Here is a 17,767-nt window from a genome sequence, read left to right as displayed (position 1 = left end):
CATCCCAGGGGACCATCAGAGGACACCAGCAGTGCCTGTGGGTTGAGGAGTTAGAGCTGCAGCGCTGGCAACAGAGGCAGGAAAAGTACAGGCAGAGCAGGCTGGGAGCGCTGGCAGCCGGCGCTGCAGGAGCAGTGTGGAGAGAACTGCTGATGCAGCAGAAGGTGTGTTGGCAGGTGGCTGTGATGGATGCAGCTAGGTGATGTGTACAGCCTGGTGATGGATACAGCTAAGGTGATGTGTACAGCCTGGTGGTGGATACAGCTATCTGTTGTCCTGCGAGCATGTATGACGCTGCTAGGACCATGGGCACCAGTGCTGAAGCAGGGGGGCAGATGAGGCTGAGGCTGGACCCTCCAGCATCCAGCAAGCAGGACCAGAGAGACCCGCAGCACTGGGGACATGAGAGAGTAGCACCCATACCCTTGGGTAAGGGAAAGGCTGTTATGCATGAACTCCTTCCTGTTTGCAGCCCACTATGTCCCCACTGACAACTCTGCAGAAGCAGGGCTCTGAGCCTGGTGCCGTGCTCTCCCGGCCATGCAGCCTGGGGCTCAGAGCGGGATGCTGCCTGTCACAGGAGCCTGATGGAGCTGTCACACTTGGCAGCTCTGGCCGGTCTCCTCGGCTGACTGCTCTCATGAGACATCTGCTGCTGCCACAGGCCTGGGTAAGGCTCTGCTGTCCCGCAGCCTGACCTCAGTGAATGGTGTCTGCCGTGGCCAGGAAGGACACACAGAGCAGCTGGCCCTGGGGTTTTAGCATGATACTGAGATGTCCGGCATGGGACCAGGGATACCGATGCCCAGCGGAACTTGTTTTGCTGAGTCCAGCACAAAGCTGCTGTGTCCGGGTTCAGGGAGGGTGAGCACCATGCTCGGACACTGTCACCTCTCGGGGGGGACAGGAAGAAGGGTGCAGGGGTCCTGCCAGCTGGCTCACAGCCTGCAGAGCAGTCAGAGTGGCTGTGAAGCCCCTGGGTACCCCTCACTCCTTGTCACCTCGCACTAACGGAGCGGGGAGGGTTAAAGTGCCAGGCTGCTCTCCGAGGAGGGCTCCTGTTTCCCTCCACGTGGGTACCTGGGTAGGGCTGAGCAGAGCAGTTGGGCTGCAGCCTTCCAGCTCTATGCAGCAGGAGCAGCACCGGCCCCGGCTGCGCTGGAGCATCCTGTCCCATCCGCACTCCCAGCCGCAGCAGGAGGACAGCCCCATCCCTCCCACAGCCAGGGGATGCTGGGCGCCCGGGCCAGGAGCAGGCAGGAGGAGGAGGTGGCAACGCTGGAGCAGAGCTTCCCATCAGCACCTTATGTTTACTGCAAGCTCCTCTGGCTGTGACCTTTAAAAGACAAGGTGGCCTGGCAGGCCGGGACGTGCAGCGCGCCCGCAGGGATCAGACACCGCAGGACCAGCCTGGGCTGGAGCTGAGCGGGAGGTCCCGGCCGCGCAGACTGCGGGTGAGTGCTCGGCTGCCTTTGTCCTTCTCAGCGCTCCCTTGCTTGCAGCTCTCCCTCGGAGCGATGCTTTCCCCTCTCCCTGCCTCCTCCTTCCAGTGCAGAGCCGTCCCGCCCGCTGCTTCCTCCGCGTCCACCAGCAGAGCTGCTGCCCTCGGGGTGGGCAGGTTCCTCGCCCCTTTCATGGGCCCTTTAATACAAGCAGGGGAAGAGGAGCAGTGTCCCCAGGCAGCCTCTGCAGAGGAATCTGCAAGAGGCACTGCCCTGTGTCCCAGGAAAAGTTTCTTCCTGACCCAGCATTTCCCCTGGACCCTCCCCGGCTCCAGCGCTGCCCCTCACACCCCTCAGCTCCCGGAATTCCCTGCCCCAGGCTGTCCCCTTTTCCAGGCTTTTCCTCATTACTTCCCAGCCCCACTGGCAGGCTGCAGGCAGCATCGCAGGGACAGCGGCTCTGCGCTCCCACCAAGCACCCAGCAGAGCCCCAAGGCTCTGAAAAGCACTGAGCCGAGGTCCCTGCTACCTCCCAACTTGCTCTTCAACACCTCTAATCCCACCTGGTCCAAGGAAATGGATGCAATCTGTAAAAGGGAATGTCCCCGGCTCTGGAGAGCCCGTGAAGCCACAGCACTGCGGGAGGGTGCAGTCAGTGCCCTTGGTTCCTCGCAGCGATGAGAACTCACCCTTGGCGTGTCCCACGGGGCTCTCCTCCATGATCCCACAGCGCCTGCCTTCCTCATGAGGCTCTTGCAGGGGCTCTGGCAGAGGTGCCCCTGTCCCCTTTGCTGTAGGTCCCCTCTGCAGGTGCAGGCCAGGGACTCATTACTGCTGGCAGGGCTGTACCCCCAGCCCCAGCCCAGGGCTATAGGACTGAATCAGCTGGAGAGCATTAGAGATAATTTTGGTGCCCTTCCTACAGTGATGGAGAGGTGCCTGAGGGGAGCTGGGAGCTCTCTGCGGAGTTAACCCCACGGGCACACAGCGAGGTGAGCAGGCAGCAGTGGGAAGAGCAGAGGCTGCTGATGCCACTCACTGTCACCACTAAGGTAGGCAGAGGTGTGTAGGGCCTGTGCTGGTGCGCGACTCGGGATGTGCGGGCATTCGGCAGCCGCAGCTGAAGGGCAGGTGGGAGAGACAGGGCTGAGGAGAGCTGTCAGAGCTCCCTCACACTCACCCGTGTGTCCGCATGGAGGTAGGTTGATGGATGTGCCTGTTACTGTGCCCTGCTGTACTGCTCCGGTGGCATTGCTGGGTTGCTAAGTCGGAAAGCGGCCTGGCTATGGGTGTCCATCACCCCATGTGTGCCCTGGGCTCCACTGGAGCCTGCTGAGCCTTACCTGCCGTGCCCTGAGCAGTGCTCCCTGTGGAGCCATGCCCCGGCACCAAAGCAGGAGCCTTCCCGTCCGTCTGGACAGAAGCAGAGATGAGGGACCCTGTCCTGCCCGTCCAGCACAAAAGCATCGTGTGCAAACTTTGTATTTTGTTCTTCTTTTGTTTAACTGTACAAAGAGCAAGAAAAGCATCCTACACTCAGCAGAGCGCAAAACGAACCCATCAGAAGGCGCAAACCCCAAACTACAGTCATGACCGATACCAGCGCCTCCTCTGTGTGTGTATATATATATATATATTTGTAGAGATTCTCTCTGGTGTGTACAGCTGTGTACATACAAATGCATTGGCAAGTTGCAATCCAAGGACAGTGCGTGAAAGAAATGAAAAGGCAGATGCAAGACTGCTCATGTGCAACAGTCAGAGGCCTTTGGCCGCAGAGTTGCCAGCTCAATCCCGCGTGGAGCCGCTCACATCCTGGCTCTGAGCAGGATACGGTCGCAGGGAACCAGCCTGGCAGCTGGCTCCCCACCGGCACTGTGCAGGGAAAGCCATCCGGCGTGGGGGTGCGAGGGGCAGGCAGCCTCACCCCGACTCTCCCGGGGCAGGAAATCCCGCGGGAGACAGGGAAGCCGCATGGAGACACGGCACATTCCTGCTGCAGATGGGAAGGGGAGCGGCGCAGAGCCCAGAGAGGTTGAGCGGGGTGGGGAGGGCAGACGGGGCCGGGGCAGGAAGCGATGGGGATAGAGCAGGGAGCACATGGACATCCCTTCCTCCCCAGGGCCTGATGGCATTGCCCCCAGCACTGCTGGGACGGCACCACACCGGGATGCAGCAGCACAGGGTGCTGTGGGGAAAGTCTCACTTCTCCCCTGGCAGTGTTGCTAATAGGTGACAGGACCTCTGTCACTTGGCCCCTGCTGTCCATGCACTGCCCCTCTCCTGCCCCATGTCTTGTCTGCCATAGGAGAAGGAAAGCCCAGGCACGGTGCAGCAGGGGACACTTCCCTGTCTGACCCACAAGAAGCCCCAGGGCGAGCTCCCCATGTGCTCCATATCCAGCACAGCTTACCCACCAGGTCCTACAAGCCCAGGGGCTTGCCCAAGGCAGGCGGCATCTCCAGTCCCAGCCCTGGGCTCACTGCATCCCCCTGCACCACCGCAGGATGGGACCAGCAGGGACCACCGCTCACTCATGCCCTGTCCCCCATGAGCTGCCCGGGCCACCGCTGATAACAAACTGCAGAGCACACGGTGCAGCTCCTGGGGAGCACCGAGGGAGCTGCCAAAACAGGGCAAGAGCTGGACCATGGATGGGGCTGAGGCAGGAGCAGCCGGCACTGCGGGGCCCGGGGCTGGCCAGGCTGGCAGTGCTTTGCCATGGCAGTTACAGGGTGTGCAGTGCTGTGCAGGGAGGCTGGAGGAGGCAACCTCAGCATCACAGGGTCGCTCGAGGGTCCTGCGTCTGCGCCCAATCCTTCCCAGCAAGCGCCCCAAACCTCCTCCTCTTCCCAGCAGCCATTTGTCCCTAGCAGTCACACCCCGCCGCTCCCCACCACCTTGGTTTGGCACATCAGCAGAGCATTTCCCATTAGAATTACCCTCCCTAAGAAGGAAACGAGCACAAAAAAGTCAGCCCAGCACCTCTGGCTGAGATGCTCAGACCCAAAAATAGCCCGAGAGGCAGAAGGGTACATCCGTTACAGACCAGGAGCCATTAGCGGCTCCGAAAAGCAGCAAAGCTCAGAGACACCGTGTGAGCTAATGGTCATTACCCAGCTTCCGAGCAGGCTGGGGCAGTCCCTGAGGAGCACAAGCTTCTTGTCACAGCACCCTCAGCACTGGCACACAGGACTTGCAGGGAGGAGATGGACAGCTATTGGGATCCCTCAGGGACAGGCACATTGGTGCCTGTGCCCTGGGAACAGCAGGAGCATCCTGGGGGCGAGACGTGGCCCCAAGGGCAGACGGTGCTGGCCGCTGGCTCCTTCTCTCTTCTTCTAGTGGGACAGGGTGCAGACCCAGCCCCTCTCTGCCCCTGCTGGCACCTGCTGCTCCATCCCCTCCGTGCATGGGGACCATGCTCGTCCCCCCTGTCCCACACCACCCTGTCCCCAGCACTTCCCCACGGGCACACGCAATGCTCTGGCACTCAGAGCCTCAAGGGCAGCCCTGATGTGCTTCAGGCACCATCCCCAGCCCTGCCCGCTGTGGCCAGGCTCCAGGGACCTGCTCTCCGCACCCTGCTCCAGGCTGGGTTGGGTGTTCAGATGGAAGGAGGGATGCTCTGGGGAGACAGAAATCCTTGCTTGGGGAAGCACATCAAGGGGGTCACGCTGTACAGGGGTGAAGAGGGAGGGAGGGACGGGGGGGTGTTACTTGGTGCCCTCGTCTGGGTTGCCTTCACCGTCTGTCTTCCCTTCCTCCTCCGTCTTCTGGTCGTCTGTGTTCAGCCTCTGCTGCTTTTTCCGGCGCACACATTTCACCACCATCAGCACCAGGATCACGACGGCCAAGAAGCCGCCTACAGAAGCGCCCACGATGACAGCCACCGTCGAGTCATGCTTTGGAGGCTCTGCGGAGACAGGGCTCAGGGAATGAGCTGGAGCAGCCAGCGAAGCAACTGGGAACAGGCAGGGCTCTCGCTCGCACTGCCGGGGTGAAGGCAGGGCACAGGGCAGAGCACAGAGCAGCAGAGGGGATCACTGACCTTTGGTGAGCACCTTGAGGCTGATGCTGGCGTGGCCCCGGTGCCGGTCCGGGGGGTTCAGGACGTAGCAGTTGTAGGTGCCCTCGTCCTCCAGCTGCACGTTCTTGAGGGTGAAGGACACGTCGTACTTGGCGGGGTTCCCTGTGAACTCCACGCGGTTCCCAAAGCGGTCCAGCTGCTTGTTCATGATCTTCGTCCGGAACTGCAGGAACTGGGCGGGAGCAGGAGGTAGGATGCTGTTTGGTACAGGCTACGTGTGTGTGCCAGGCATCCCCCTGCCCTGCACGTGCTGCTGCATGCTCCCACCGCAACAGCCCCTCCTCACGGCACCTCGGCTGCCACTGTTCTTACACCATCAGTTGCTATTTCTCCCTGTGGCAAAGGGCTGCGTAGCAGGAGCACACGTAAGGACCCCAAGGAATGCACACGACTGCTTCAAGCTGATCCCTGGGCCTCTCTCTCAGCACATCCCCAGCCCCAGCAGGACTCACCAGCTCCTCAGAGCAGTTCCTGCACTCCTGGTACGTCCAGTTGAGGGAGAACTGCTTGTTCTCCACCTTGTAGCAGGAGTTGAAGGTGCAGGAGAGCTTCACGGAGGAGCCATTCAAGGCATTGATGGTGGCAGGAGCCATGACCTCCATCCCCAATCCTGTGGGTGCTGCAGCGAGCAGAGAAAGAGTAGAAATGTGGAGTTAGAAAAGGGGCACAAGCATCCAGCCTGCTGGCAGAGCTCACCCTGGGGCCTGGGATTGCCTTCCAGGCACATCCAGCCAGGAGCAGGGCTTCCGTGCACAGCAGTGACTGGAGACAAGGAGGGAGCATCCCCAGCCCTGGCACCATCCCTTGGCTGAGTAGAAGGAGCATCAGCCCTCTGGTGACCCCTCTCTGCCTTGCCTGGCTTGGCTGACTTCTGCTGACTCCAGGCAAGCCCTGCTCCTTGCACTTAGCAGAGGCTCTCCTGCTGCAGGATCGATAACACAAAGGGCTGGATGCAGCATCAGCACACGGGGCTCAGCGCCACTTACACAGAGCACTTTATGGCTGTGCTCATCAGATTTCATTCCCAGCAGGATGCACGACAGCAGCAAGGTCTGGGATCTGCCAGGACCAGTCCCTGGGGCTGCAGGGGGAGTGCAGATGCTCCCCCACCTCCCGGTGGAGCTTGCACAAGGATTCTCCAGCTGGGAATGCCCATGTCAAGACCTCAGTCACTGCTGGGGGCAAGGCCAGTCCCTGCACCCTGGCCCTGCTGTAGCAGGGAAAGAGGGGCAGTGCCTGGTGCAGCTCACAGGGCAGGACAGGGCCTGGGCAGGGATGGGGTGTCTGTGCTCCTTTCCTCCTGGGTGCTGCAGCAGCACCAGAACCCCAGTGCCTGCATCCAGCACATTCTTCCCAGCCTGTGAAGGGCTGAGACAGGCTCCTGTGCAACCAACCACTGCGAACTGTAAGGCTGAGCCATTCAAAGCACAGGAACAGAGAGCCCTGGATAGATGAAACTGCGAATGGGGGCTATGGCACCCCACAGGCAGGGACAGTGACACCGGCAGCAGGAGCTTTTCCCATCGCCTCACCTCTCCCCTTTGGCTGCTGCTCTTTCTCAAACCTTCTTCCTGAGGTGCTCCCGAGTCCAGCCCTGGATGCACGTCAAGGCTGCTCTGCTGGCTAATCTGCTCCACCTGCAAGCAGGGCAGGAAAGGGGCCAGGCTCCGCAGCCAGGGAAAAGTGGCTTTCCCAAGGTGCAGCCAGGGCTGTTTTGAGCTGCACCTGGGAGGTGCAAATCAGCAGCATCCTGAAACCACCTGAGGGATGCCCTCAGGTATGGCCAAACCCCTGGGGATGCTCCCTCCCTGCTCATGCTGAGCTGAGCACCCCCCATCCACCCTCTGCACCGGGCACAGGGATGGGGAGAGCTGGAGCATGGGGACAAGCCACAGCAGCCAAGGAAGGAGGAAGTGTCCAGGCTGGTGCCCCAGCCTTGCTGCCCCATCACAGGCCAGGGTGGGACAGAAGAGCCGCTTGGCCCTGGAGGTCCCTTCCCAGCCCAGGCCTGGTCGCAGGGCTCCCTGCACAGGGTCATGGGCTCGAGCACCCGTCAACCCTCCCATTGTGCCCCGTGTGCCTGCACTGGGTGGCCTTGTGCTGCGTCCTGGGGGCACCCAGGCTCTGCAGTGAGAGGGCTTTGCCCCATGGCAGATGGTCCTCGCAGGCAGCCAGCACGCCATGGGCACGTGCCCGGGGAGCACCTACAAGTGCAGGTCCAAACCCTGCCATGGCCAGGGCATCCAGCACCAGGGGACAGCAGAGGTGGGGAAAGACCCCGCTAAACCCCCTAAGAGCCACCATCCAGGCTGTGTCCTTTGGTGCTGTGCAGGCTCCCGAATGCTCTGTCACACTATACCCTGCACCCAGGGCTCGGGAGGTAAAATGACACGCAGGCTCTAAAGCGGAGCTCACTGGGTTTTTTATCCTCCATTCCCCAGGGCAGCCCACCGGGAGCTCCAGGGCAGCGCAAGCAGCACCTCAAAGTGATGCGTTCCTCTTCCCAATCCCTATGGACCCAAACCTGCTGACACACACTGCTGGCTCCGGGGCAGGCCAGAAACGCAGAGACCACGGTTCCCCCCCACCCCATGCAGCACCATCAGCCCAGAGCCCGCAAGCCACAAACCAAAGGACAGTCACAAGCCACCCATAGCCCACCAGCCACAGCCTTCCCAGAGAGGCAAAGCCAGAGGTGCCCCATACCCCCCCTGCAGCCCTCACCCCTCCTGGCATGCAGACAGCCCTGCGCTTGGACGAACCTCAGCAAGCAGGATGCACCGTGCTTTTAGGACAAGGTACAGGCGCAGCATGCCCCCATCCTGCCTCAGGTCACCCTGGCTGGTGGGTTTGAGCAGGCTGCCCTTGGGACCACCTCCATCCCCATCCCTGCGGCACAGCGCTTCTCGCTGCATCCCCGCTGGCAGAGGGGGCTGGGATGCGGGGAGGGGGCTCCTGGCCCGAGGGGGTTGTTTCTCCCCAGCCTGGGTGCTGTCCCCTGGCAGCCGTGTGCATGCAAGGGGTCGAGATGACACTTACCCAGCGAGAGGAGCAAGCTGAGGCCAGTGAGGAACAAGGTGGGCTGCGGGAGCCAGGCTTCCAGGCTCATTTTGATGGAGTTTTGTGTGTGGAGAGGACGTGGTGGTGGTGTGGGTTGTGGTGGTTTGGCTTTTTTCGAACGCCCGGGTTATGTGCAGGTGACATATAACATTAGAGCGGCTTTATTTCTACAGCCCAATATGGCTGGAGCCGTGCTGGAGCCGAAAACCAGTAAATCCTGTGGTTGGTGGATTTCAGCAGCACAAGTGGGAGGGCGGAAAAATTTTCCCCTGAACAGAAGGAGAACGCTGCTGGCACTCGTGCGCAGGGGTCTGCCCATGGGTTGTGTCACTGAGCATCTCCCGCAGTGCGCTGAGCACAGGGGAGCCAAGGAGCAGATTCCTGGTGGGATTCAGTGCAAACCTGACACTGGAGCAAGCAGCGCCCAGGGCTCCTCTTCCCCACAGGAGACCGGCATCCCAGGGCTTGGCCAGTGCCTCGCAGCCCTGAGGGCTCCCATGGGCCCTGCGGCCCCCTGATTTCCGTGGGGCGATGCAGATGTGCCACCTCTGCTCGGCTGGAGGCTGCAGCCAGCCCTGCTCGCACCATCCGCAGCAGTTCCCATTCTGGACAGCGCAGCTGGGCCCAGGACAGTCAGAAATGCGCCCTTGGTGCCGGGCAGAGAGCAGAGGGTCCCTGCCCGCACAGCGGGCCCGGGAGGAGGCAGCGGGTAGGAGCGCTCCCCATGCGCCTGCCCACTCCCATGCTGGTGCGAGGGCAGCCCCCTCACTTCCCAGGGGTGCCAGTCTCTGCTGGCACCTCCCCCTGCAGGATGCTATCCCAGGGCAATGCCCTCTCCTCATCCAGACCTTGGGATGCGGAGGCTCTGCCCAGCAGTAAGAGGGCTGGGAAAAGTCTGTTGTCCCCTTTGCTCAGGGACTCCAAGCCTGGATTCAGGCTGCGGAGAGGGGTGCAGGAAGGAGACAACGCATTGCTTCATGAAGCCAGTGACAGCAGCCGCTCAGCCGTCCTCTTCTTGTGCCCTGGGACACACGACGGTGGGGTTTGCTGCTGCAGCATTAGTGAGCGGAAAGTTGAGAGATGTCCTGGAGCCAGAGCACATCTCACCCCTGTGCACCAGAGCTTTGGAGACAGGGATGGGACAATGGGGAGAGCAATGGCGGGGGGGATGCAGAGGTGCTCTACTACCTGGCCAGCTTCAGCAAGGAGAAACGGGGTAGCCAGGAGAGAAGGCATTAGAGGAGTTCCAGGGTGAACACAGGAAACCTGCTCAGCAAACACACACCCTGCACACACAGCACAGTGTTCTTACTGCGCTGGGCAGGCACACACGGCTCTGCTCTGCTCCCATAGCCCTGCAAAGACAGCAGAGGTCATATGTAACCCCCTGATGCCCCAAACCCAGATCCGTTTGCTGGATGCCCCTGTGAATCCATCGCGCAGGAAAAGAGAGGAGGGTGTCAACGTGAAACCAAGGGCTGCCGCGGAGCAGGCTGCGCTGCAGTCTCCCATCCGCAGCGCCGGTGGGAGGTGGTCCCTGCTCGGCACCTGGAGATGTCAAACATCTATATATAGAGCAGGAGAGGAGCCAGCGCCTCCGAGACGCTGCCCCGGAGGCCATGGAGGGGCTCCCGGGCTCCGCGGGCAGGGCAGCGAGCTGCTGGTATAGGGTACACACAGGGGTGCTCACGCGTAGCAGTGGATGCTGCATGGAGATGCATGTGGGCACGCACTTGGGGACCCACTGCCCCCTCCATCCCCTGCAGAGCCCAGGCAAAGGGACTCCCTTTGCGGCCCATTTGGCTGTGCTGGAACCATGGGTGCCATGTATGAGGCTGCATACGGGTGCAGGGGCTCACAGGCTCTGGGCCAGGCAGGTTTTGGCACACTTGGACATCACACACTCGAGCAGGAGGTAAAAGTAAGCCAGGAACAGGGAAGACTCCCTGAGTTTTATTATCTTCGGAAGATACCATCGGCATGCCTGCACTGCTCCTGCTGCACTGCCCCTGTCCGTGTCGTCCCCCCCTCAGTCCCCCCCCGTCCCCCCCCACCAGGCTCTCCTTGGAGATGGTTATCTCGGGACTTGGAGCTGCATGGACCAGCATCAAAGCTACGGGGGAGGGGGGGCTGTACCCACTGTTACCCCTCCAGAGACCAGGAGATGAGAGCCAGAGAGATGCAGCTTCCCTGGTCCCCACAGGCATCCTGGGCGGGACGTGCCCCAGCAATGACTCTGGCACGGAGCACACGGTGAAGTGGCACCACTTGGTAGAGGAAGGGCTGACAGCAGCAGCACGCTGCCTGCCCAGAGGAGCAGAGATGCCTTGCACACACCTGCTGGCTGAGGGCTTACGTCCCCCAGCACCGCTATTACTCCTGTTCTGGAGCCCTGGGAAGTGCCACCTCTGGTCTGCTGTAGGGTTCCTTGCTTTGTCCATCACCCTGACTCCCTTCTCCCATCCATTCAGCTGGGATCACCCTCCTGGCCAGCTCCACGTAGACACCATTCTCCTGGAAGCGAGATGGGTGCTGCAAGGAGCAAAGGACAGGGCATGAGTCCTGCTGCAGGTATCAGGCCCATTTGGAGTGGGCAGGAGCAAAGGATGCTGTCGTGTGGTGTGGGGAGTGAGGGGCCAGGCCCTCGGTGCCATCACACTGTGAGGGTGGCAGTGATGAAGGGGTCATCAGCCCTACAGCTGCACTCCCTGCCCATGCCTGCCACATCTCCTCCTCACCATGGTTATGTAGGTCTCCTCAGCTCTCTTCTTCTTCCCTGCACCCTGTTCAGCCTTGGGTACCCCGGGGATCGAGGAGTAAAGTGCTTCCTGTGAGAGGGAGATCAGGATGCTTGGGGCTGAATGGTCCCCCAGGTACACGAGGGCTGCCTTATCCCTCACTGGGGGTGGCTGGCCCCACAGCCCTCTGCACCCCATCACTTCCCCTCTCCCACCTCCCACCACAGCAGGACGTGGCTGCATCCCCAGGAGGGCAGGGTCACCCTCCCCTGCACACAGCTCAGCCCCCGCTCTCACCTCTGCTCTGTTCTTGCTGCCATCATTCCCAGTCCTCTCCAGGGCTGTGTTGGATGCTGACCTGAGGGAAGGCAATGGTGGTGTCACCTCAAGCCTGCTCCTCCTGCCCTGCCTGCCCTCCCCCAGGACACTGGGATGTGCATGCCTTGGCCAGGCTGCCCCTGCTGTTGGAGTGTCAGGAAGCCGTAAGATCTGGGAGCAAAGGGGGGGACCGGGGAGGGCAGTGTGGCACTAGAGGGCAGCAGGAGCCTGCACCCCACTGCAGGCAGCACAACACCCCAGAGATGAGCCCTCCGCTTCCCCCTGCTCCAGCCCTGCTTGTGGCAGTGAGGATAGTGCTTGACCAGGGAGAACAGTGCAGGAGGTCTGCAAGGAGGTGCTCTGCTCAGCCCCATAAACCCAAAGCCAGTGTTGGTACCTCTTCCTGAGGCTGAGCCCGGCCAGGAAAGCCAGCACAACGGCCACACAGCCACAGCCCACAGCCAGAGGCCAAAACCCAGCGTCTCCTAGGGCTGCAGCATCCTGGGTGCCTGCTGCTCCGCGTCCTGCTGGGGAGACATCAATGCAGGGGATGGTACTTGCAGGGACCCTGCTGCAGAACCTTGGTGGCAGGGGCTGAGAGCCTCCAGAGCCCCTCTGCATGGGGCTGAGCAGGGTGATGGGAGAGGGGAGCAGGCACAGGGCACGCACCTCTCTGTTCCGTGGGGCTGACGTGCAGCACCGTGTGGTTCTTGAAGATGCTGCTGCGCTGGAGCAGCCGGATCTCACACACGTACGTGCCGCTGTCATTCACCTGCACGTCCTGCAGCTGGATGGAACCATCCCAGCGGGAGATGTCCCCCTGCCACTGCACCCGCTCCCGAAAACTGCCCACAGGGATGCTACGGTTGCTGTAGTAATAAAACACCATCTCCTCCTGCTGGGGCACAGACAGCGTTGGATGAAAGGAGCGCAGTGGAAGGGCACTGCACTGTGTGCCTTCCCTGCCCGAGAGCCCTGAGGTCCGTGCTCTCTCCCTCTCCCCATGGAGTGTTTGCCATGCACAAGAGCCCAGTTTGCTCCCAGCTCTCTTGGGAAGCCGCAGGATACAGCACCCAATGCCATGGTTCCCTGCAGCGCAGGGTCATGGGGAAAGGTGGAGGTCCCCATTGCCATGCAGGGGAGCATTCCTCTTGTGAACTGGGCCATTCCCCATTCCTGCGAGCTGCCTTGCTCACCTTCCCCTTCTCCCTGCCCCATTCCCTGCTCCACCATCCATCCCCTGGTCCCAACCCACCTTCTGCATGCCAGCTCCTGCCAGGCGCAGCCAGTCCACTTTGGCCATGGTCCAGCCCCTGGCCAGTGGGTCTAGGAAGAGGCACTGCAGCAGCACAGAGTCCCCAGCACTGGCTCGAAGCTGCGGCTCCATGAGCACCCATCCAGCCGACCCGCTGCATCGCTCTGCCAGGGACAAGGACAGCAGGATGAGTCCAGGGAGGACGGCCAGATGCAGCCTGCCTGTCCTCATAGAGATCTCCTCTGCAGGTGAGCCTGGGGCTAACGGCACCAACCAGCCCAGAGCGCAACAGGGAGGCTTTGCTGCCCGTGCAGGCAAAGGCTCTCCCTGACCCCTGCTCTCGGCGTGCCCGGGATGCGGGGCAGCACATCCTCCCAGCCACCGGAGCAAGGGCTGCTGCGCTCACTGAACACCCCACGCGAAGGGAAGTGGGGAAGCACAACCCCAGCCCTCCGCGTCCCCGAGCCAGAGCCTGCAGCGGCTGCAGGGCTGTTCCTCTGAGTCACGGGCTGGGAGAACCAGTGCCGCTCTCATCCCTACCAGGCCAGGGGCAATTCCACTGCTCCACACGCGGCTCAGTTCCTCTTTCACAACCTGCCCATTTGGCTTCTTTCCCCCTTGCTCACAGGCTCCAGACCTGGGCCTGGACTTGTCTGGCCATGTAACTACTGGTTAGGGCTCCCGGAGCAGCCGGACAACAGGGAAACAAAAACAAACCAGAGGAACATCAAAGAGCACAGGGCTGATATAAGCCTCGCGAAGCAGATGCCGACACGTCGGGCTGCGGAGCGTGCGGCAGGAAGGGGAAACAAGCGGGGCAGCAAATGTCACTGGAGCTTGCCAAGGCAAACCCTGCCTGCCCTGGCAGCACCCAGCAAGCAGAGCGGCTGAGGCGCTGGCACTTGTTTGCCAGGATCTAGGTGAGCTGATTCCATGGGGAGCTGCTCAGGCAGGTAGGCTTTGTCCTCAGTGTGTGCCAAGCCACCGAGGGCTGGGCTCTGGCCAAGCACCAAGTGCTTGCCTGATGCCCTGTGAATAATAAATGCAAAGTGCTACAGCTTCCCAAACAGGTTTCTTCTGGTCTTGACCAGCTGTGGGGCTGAAAATGACAAATATTTGCCAGTGGAGAAGACCAAGGGAGCCAGTTGCCTCAGGCAGAGCCAAAATCAATACCTTGGAAAGCTTTCCCTGTATTTAGACGCGACAAAGCAATTCTACTTCTTTCAAAGCCTTGGAGCCTGGCAGTATAAGTACAGGACTCTGTCCGGGGATGCCATTGCAATTTGAAGCCTATACATATGTGAGCTCTGCAGAAGGGAATGTGCAGCACCCAGACACCAGAGTCATTGGTACCCAGGAGCCCAAGAGGTTCTCACTGCAGGAAGAGAGGAACCCATGGGTCTGTTAGCAAAGGCAGAAGGTCAATACACCCACCAGAATGACTTACAGCTTACCCAGCCATGTCAGCACCAGAGTCAGCCTCAGCAGCACCTTCATCTTCTAGGAAGAGCAGCAGAGGTGACACATGCATCAGCCTCCCCTGGGGCAGGACAGCAAGAACGTGCAACTGGACACCGAGTCAGAAAGCGACTTCCTTCAGCTCCTCAGACAGGGAGATGATGTTTGCTGCCTGGATGCTCAGGTCAGCCACAGCTGAGTGAGTGAAGCACAGATGTCGCTGGTTTGAGACTGAGCCCTGGGAAGGAAGAGAGCAAGCCGGGGGGAGGGCACAGCCTGAAACCCTTTTGTGTTTCCCCCAAGTAATGAATCTTTCCGGTGGTTTGGGGGTCGAGCCTCTCGCATCTGAACCGAGATGTTTGTCAACCTTAACCCTGCTCAGAAAGCAACGGGGAGATTCTTCTGCTATGTACTCAGAGGTGTTTGGTCCTAACAACACAGACCCCTTACTGCGTGCTGCACATGGTGAGAAGTGTTCAGCCAGTGCTGCATTTGGTGTCTGTATTCACTTTGACCTGCAGCACACCTCTCCAAACAAAGCCAACGTCATCCCTCCACACATTGTAGACATCTCCTGAACCCTAGGAAGGAGTGGCTGTCATCGTCAGGAGCATGCCAGCCCGTGTTCACGCGTGGATCACAGGGAGGCAAAAGTCAGTACCCTGCTTGCTGTGTCTCTGCTCCGTGATTCAAAGCTATGCCCATTCAAAAGTAAGGGGGGATGAGAGGGGACGTGCAGCCCCATGCACACACCTGGAGCAGCAGGAACAGCTTCTGCAGCGGGAAAGAAGGAGCTCCTAAGAAAGCTTCCATCTCTTTACATGGCCAGAGAAGTTTGCTGATTCTTTTTTCTTTCCAAATGCATTTTCTCAGCAAAGGGAGCTCAGAAACACCCTGAGATGGGTTCAGACAGGGATTACAGACCCAGAATCAGCTGCTGGGCTACCCACAGTGTGTTCTAGGCTGAGAAACAGTCACTACAGCATTCCAGTCAGTGCATGGTGTTCTGCCTGCAGCCAGGGATGTAAAACCACCTCTGCCCTTCATCACTCTCCCCTTTCCACAAACATAATCCCAGGAAGTGGCAGAAAGCCTTCTGGAATTCTCTCCAATCTGCTCTGCAAAGAACACGACCCGGTTGGGGGTTGGTTTTTTGTGGCTGGAGGGGAGAGCTGTGCAGTTCGAGTGTGCTGTCTGCAACTCTGCCACAGCACCGTTTGCTTGTGCACATACAACCGCCAACACAGCAAACTCACGCTCAGCTCCAAAGCTCTCAGCGGGTGCAGCATCTCCCAGTGCAGCAGGCCAAAGCCTCCTACTTCCCAGCTATGCTGCCAAAAGCCATAGAACTCAAGCAGAGCTACGCTTGCTCAGGATCACCCCCACGCAGGGCCCAAAATAGGAGCTAGCTTCAAAAGGAGTCCTCAGCACACAGCAGGCTGCACACTGGGATATCTACATGCGGAACTTCACAAGTCCTCTGCAGCTGAGTGACTGAGGCTCCAGTCCTTACTTCCATCAAATCCTTCCTGGATTTATTACCCTATATCTATTGTCCTATATGGGAACACATTTGTACAGGTTCCCCCTCTGTGACACGCAGAGCAAGTGGGTACTGTGCGTGCACCAGCTGAAGGCAGCACCCACTCACTCAGGCTGTTATGTAAATCACAGTGCTGACATCTCCAAATCCTTCCACAGGAGAGTTGCTATTAAACAGACTGGGGGGGGGGGGTGGAATACATGGAAACCATACTGCCTTCAGGGTTTCCTACTTTTGCACAGGGTCCCTGCATCCTCAGTGCTTCTCTGCTTCCCTAGCTCTCTTCTCAGGAAGAACAAGCAGCTAACAAACACAAAGGCAAAAAGTACTCACCTGGAGTGGTTTGCGGCAGTTTCTCTTGCACAGATCGATCTTCAGAAGCTAATTTGGAGTACCTGAAGGGATCGGTTGCTGAATCGTCTTTGAAGTTGTGCATGCAAGATATTTATCTTGCTTGCCAGTCTTTATTTCCGAGTCTCTTATTTCAGGTTCACTTTGGTGGTCATTTTCAACTTGCAAGAGGAAGTTAAGAGCTATACTGAGGTACTGACAAACCAGCACGCAAAAGGAACTGTTAGGAGAGGCAAGGAGGATTATAGATGCATGCGCCTGAGAACCAGTGATGGGTACACAGCTTTGTAAGGAGAAGACACCTCACAGGTGCAAGACATGGCTCAGTCCCACACCTTGCATTGCAGCAAACCAATCTGATCAGTCATTAAATGAGAAGAACAAAGAGAATCTTGGCAAGCAGCCCTTTTGCAGCCTATGCTTCCCCTTAGTTCATTTTTGGGGCTTAAAGCTGGTTAAAGAACCTCTATGCTTGCAGACTGGCTCTTGTCCTGATGAGGCATAGGCAGCAGGCAACACTGGGTGACTTTACCATGCCTCGGAACTGGTGCTGCTGGGGACCACAGGTTAGCAGGCATTTTCTGGGTAGAAGAGCCACTCTCGACATCTTTTTCACACCATAGACAGCTGCTCCCTTTTGAACCACATACAAGGCACAGTCCTGGTTTTAGCAGGCCTAGAGTCCTTATCTCAAGCCACAGCTGTACATTTTTTCAACCCCCAATTGCCCTCCCCATCCCATTGAGGGGAGGGACAGAATGGGCACATGGCACTTAGTTGCCAGCTGGGATTAAACCCCAATACACAGCATGGACTGCTTTCAGTCCACTGCACACCCACACCCCAATCACTTCAAAAGTGCATTTTCATCCTTCCTCTGGAGTACCACAGCCATTACTGTTCTCTATCAACGTGTTTAATGGTACACAGGGCAACTTCCATACAGCTAACAGAGAAAGTCTCATTAGCTTCAAGGTGGCAGTTTGGCTCTGCACCAGAACAATTTGCCATGCATCTACCCGCTGGTTGCAAAGGAGTGCAATTGAAGGCAAACATTCTGCAGAAAACAAGAGTCATTCATGGCCACAGGGAACTCAAGTACTGCTGAAAGTGGAACAACAAAGCCACTTCCCCTAGGCTGCATATCCCACCAACATCCTTTCTCAGGAAAGTCTTGGTTGGGAGAGACACTGTCTCATCACCAAGCACAGCTTTTTATATGTTAGTTTACAACAGACAAGAGAAAAATCTGTTTCTTGATCTGGAGACACGGCTCTACAGTTACCTGCTCCACAGTCAGGAACTTCAGCATACCTGGAATGGGCAGCCATCAGAGAGCTGCTAAGGGGGCATTCGGTCCATATTCCTTTGTGGGGTAAATCTGTTGCCTAAACACCTCTTACCCATCATCATCTCGCAGTGGCTATAGCTAAGCAACAGCTCAGGCTGGAAGTTTTAGGACTTTAACTATATTTCTCTACATTTAGCCAAATAAAGGAAACCACAGCCCAG

At 59.0% G+C, this 17,767-nt stretch overlaps 2 protein-coding genes across 8 annotated transcripts; both read right to left on the bottom strand.

The window, feature by feature from the left end:
* Window positions 1–2,930: 2,930 nt before the first annotated feature.
* SCN2B (sodium voltage-gated channel beta subunit 2) lies at window positions 2,931–8,656 on the bottom strand. 3 transcript variants are annotated; one of them, XR_010616434.1, is made up of 5 exons: window positions 8,572–8,656; window positions 5,985–6,151; window positions 5,494–5,704; window positions 4,559–5,358; window positions 2,931–2,947 (listed from the first exon to the last, which is right to left on the bottom strand). XR_010616434.1 is itself a non-coding variant. In XM_065696986.1 (4 exons), the coding sequence occupies exons 1-4, from the start codon at window positions 8,639–8,641 to the stop codon at window positions 5,159–5,161; spliced, it is 648 nt and encodes a 215-aa protein (XP_065553058.1). In that variant the 5' UTR covers window positions 8,642–8,656; the 3' UTR covers window positions 2,979–5,158. The 3 variants fall into 3 exon arrangements, 2 of the variants coding, with proteins under 2 accessions (XP_065553058.1, XP_065553059.1); XM_065696986.1 differs by lacking the exon at window positions 2,931–2,947 and having other exon boundaries at window positions 2,979–5,358; XM_065696987.1 differs by lacking the exons at window positions 2,931–2,947; window positions 8,572–8,656 and adding an exon at window positions 7,065–8,228 and having other exon boundaries at window positions 2,980–5,358.
* A 1,852-nt stretch (window positions 8,657–10,508) lies between these two features.
* Window positions 10,509–16,446, bottom strand: LOC136023014 (junctional adhesion molecule-like). Of its 5 annotated transcripts, none has more exons than XM_065697039.1 (8): window positions 16,238–16,446; window positions 14,358–14,599; window positions 12,904–13,067; window positions 12,318–12,546; window positions 12,046–12,175; window positions 11,628–11,688; window positions 11,331–11,420; window positions 10,509–11,124 (listed from the first exon to the last, which is right to left on the bottom strand). In XM_065697039.1, exons 2-8 carry the CDS (start codon window positions 14,398–14,400, stop codon window positions 10,966–10,968), a joined length of 876 nt encoding a protein of 291 aa, XP_065553111.1. In that variant the 5' UTR covers window positions 14,401–14,599; window positions 16,238–16,446; the 3' UTR covers window positions 10,509–10,965. The 5 variants fall into 5 exon arrangements, with proteins under 5 accessions (XP_065553111.1, XP_065553112.1, XP_065553107.1 ...); XM_065697040.1 differs by having other exon boundaries at window positions 14,358–14,556; XM_065697035.1 differs by lacking the exons at window positions 14,358–14,599; window positions 16,238–16,446 and having other exon boundaries at window positions 12,904–13,329.
* Window positions 16,447–17,767: the final 1,321 nt, after the last annotated feature.

This window comes from Lathamus discolor, chromosome 17 (genome assembly GCF_037157495.1).
Source record: "Lathamus discolor isolate bLatDis1 chromosome 17, bLatDis1.hap1, whole genome shotgun sequence".
Lineage (NCBI taxonomy): Eukaryota > Metazoa > Chordata > Aves > Psittaciformes > Psittacidae > Lathamus > Lathamus discolor.
Note: the sequence above shows the minus strand (reverse complement) of the source record. Positions and strands in the feature narration are given on the sequence as shown.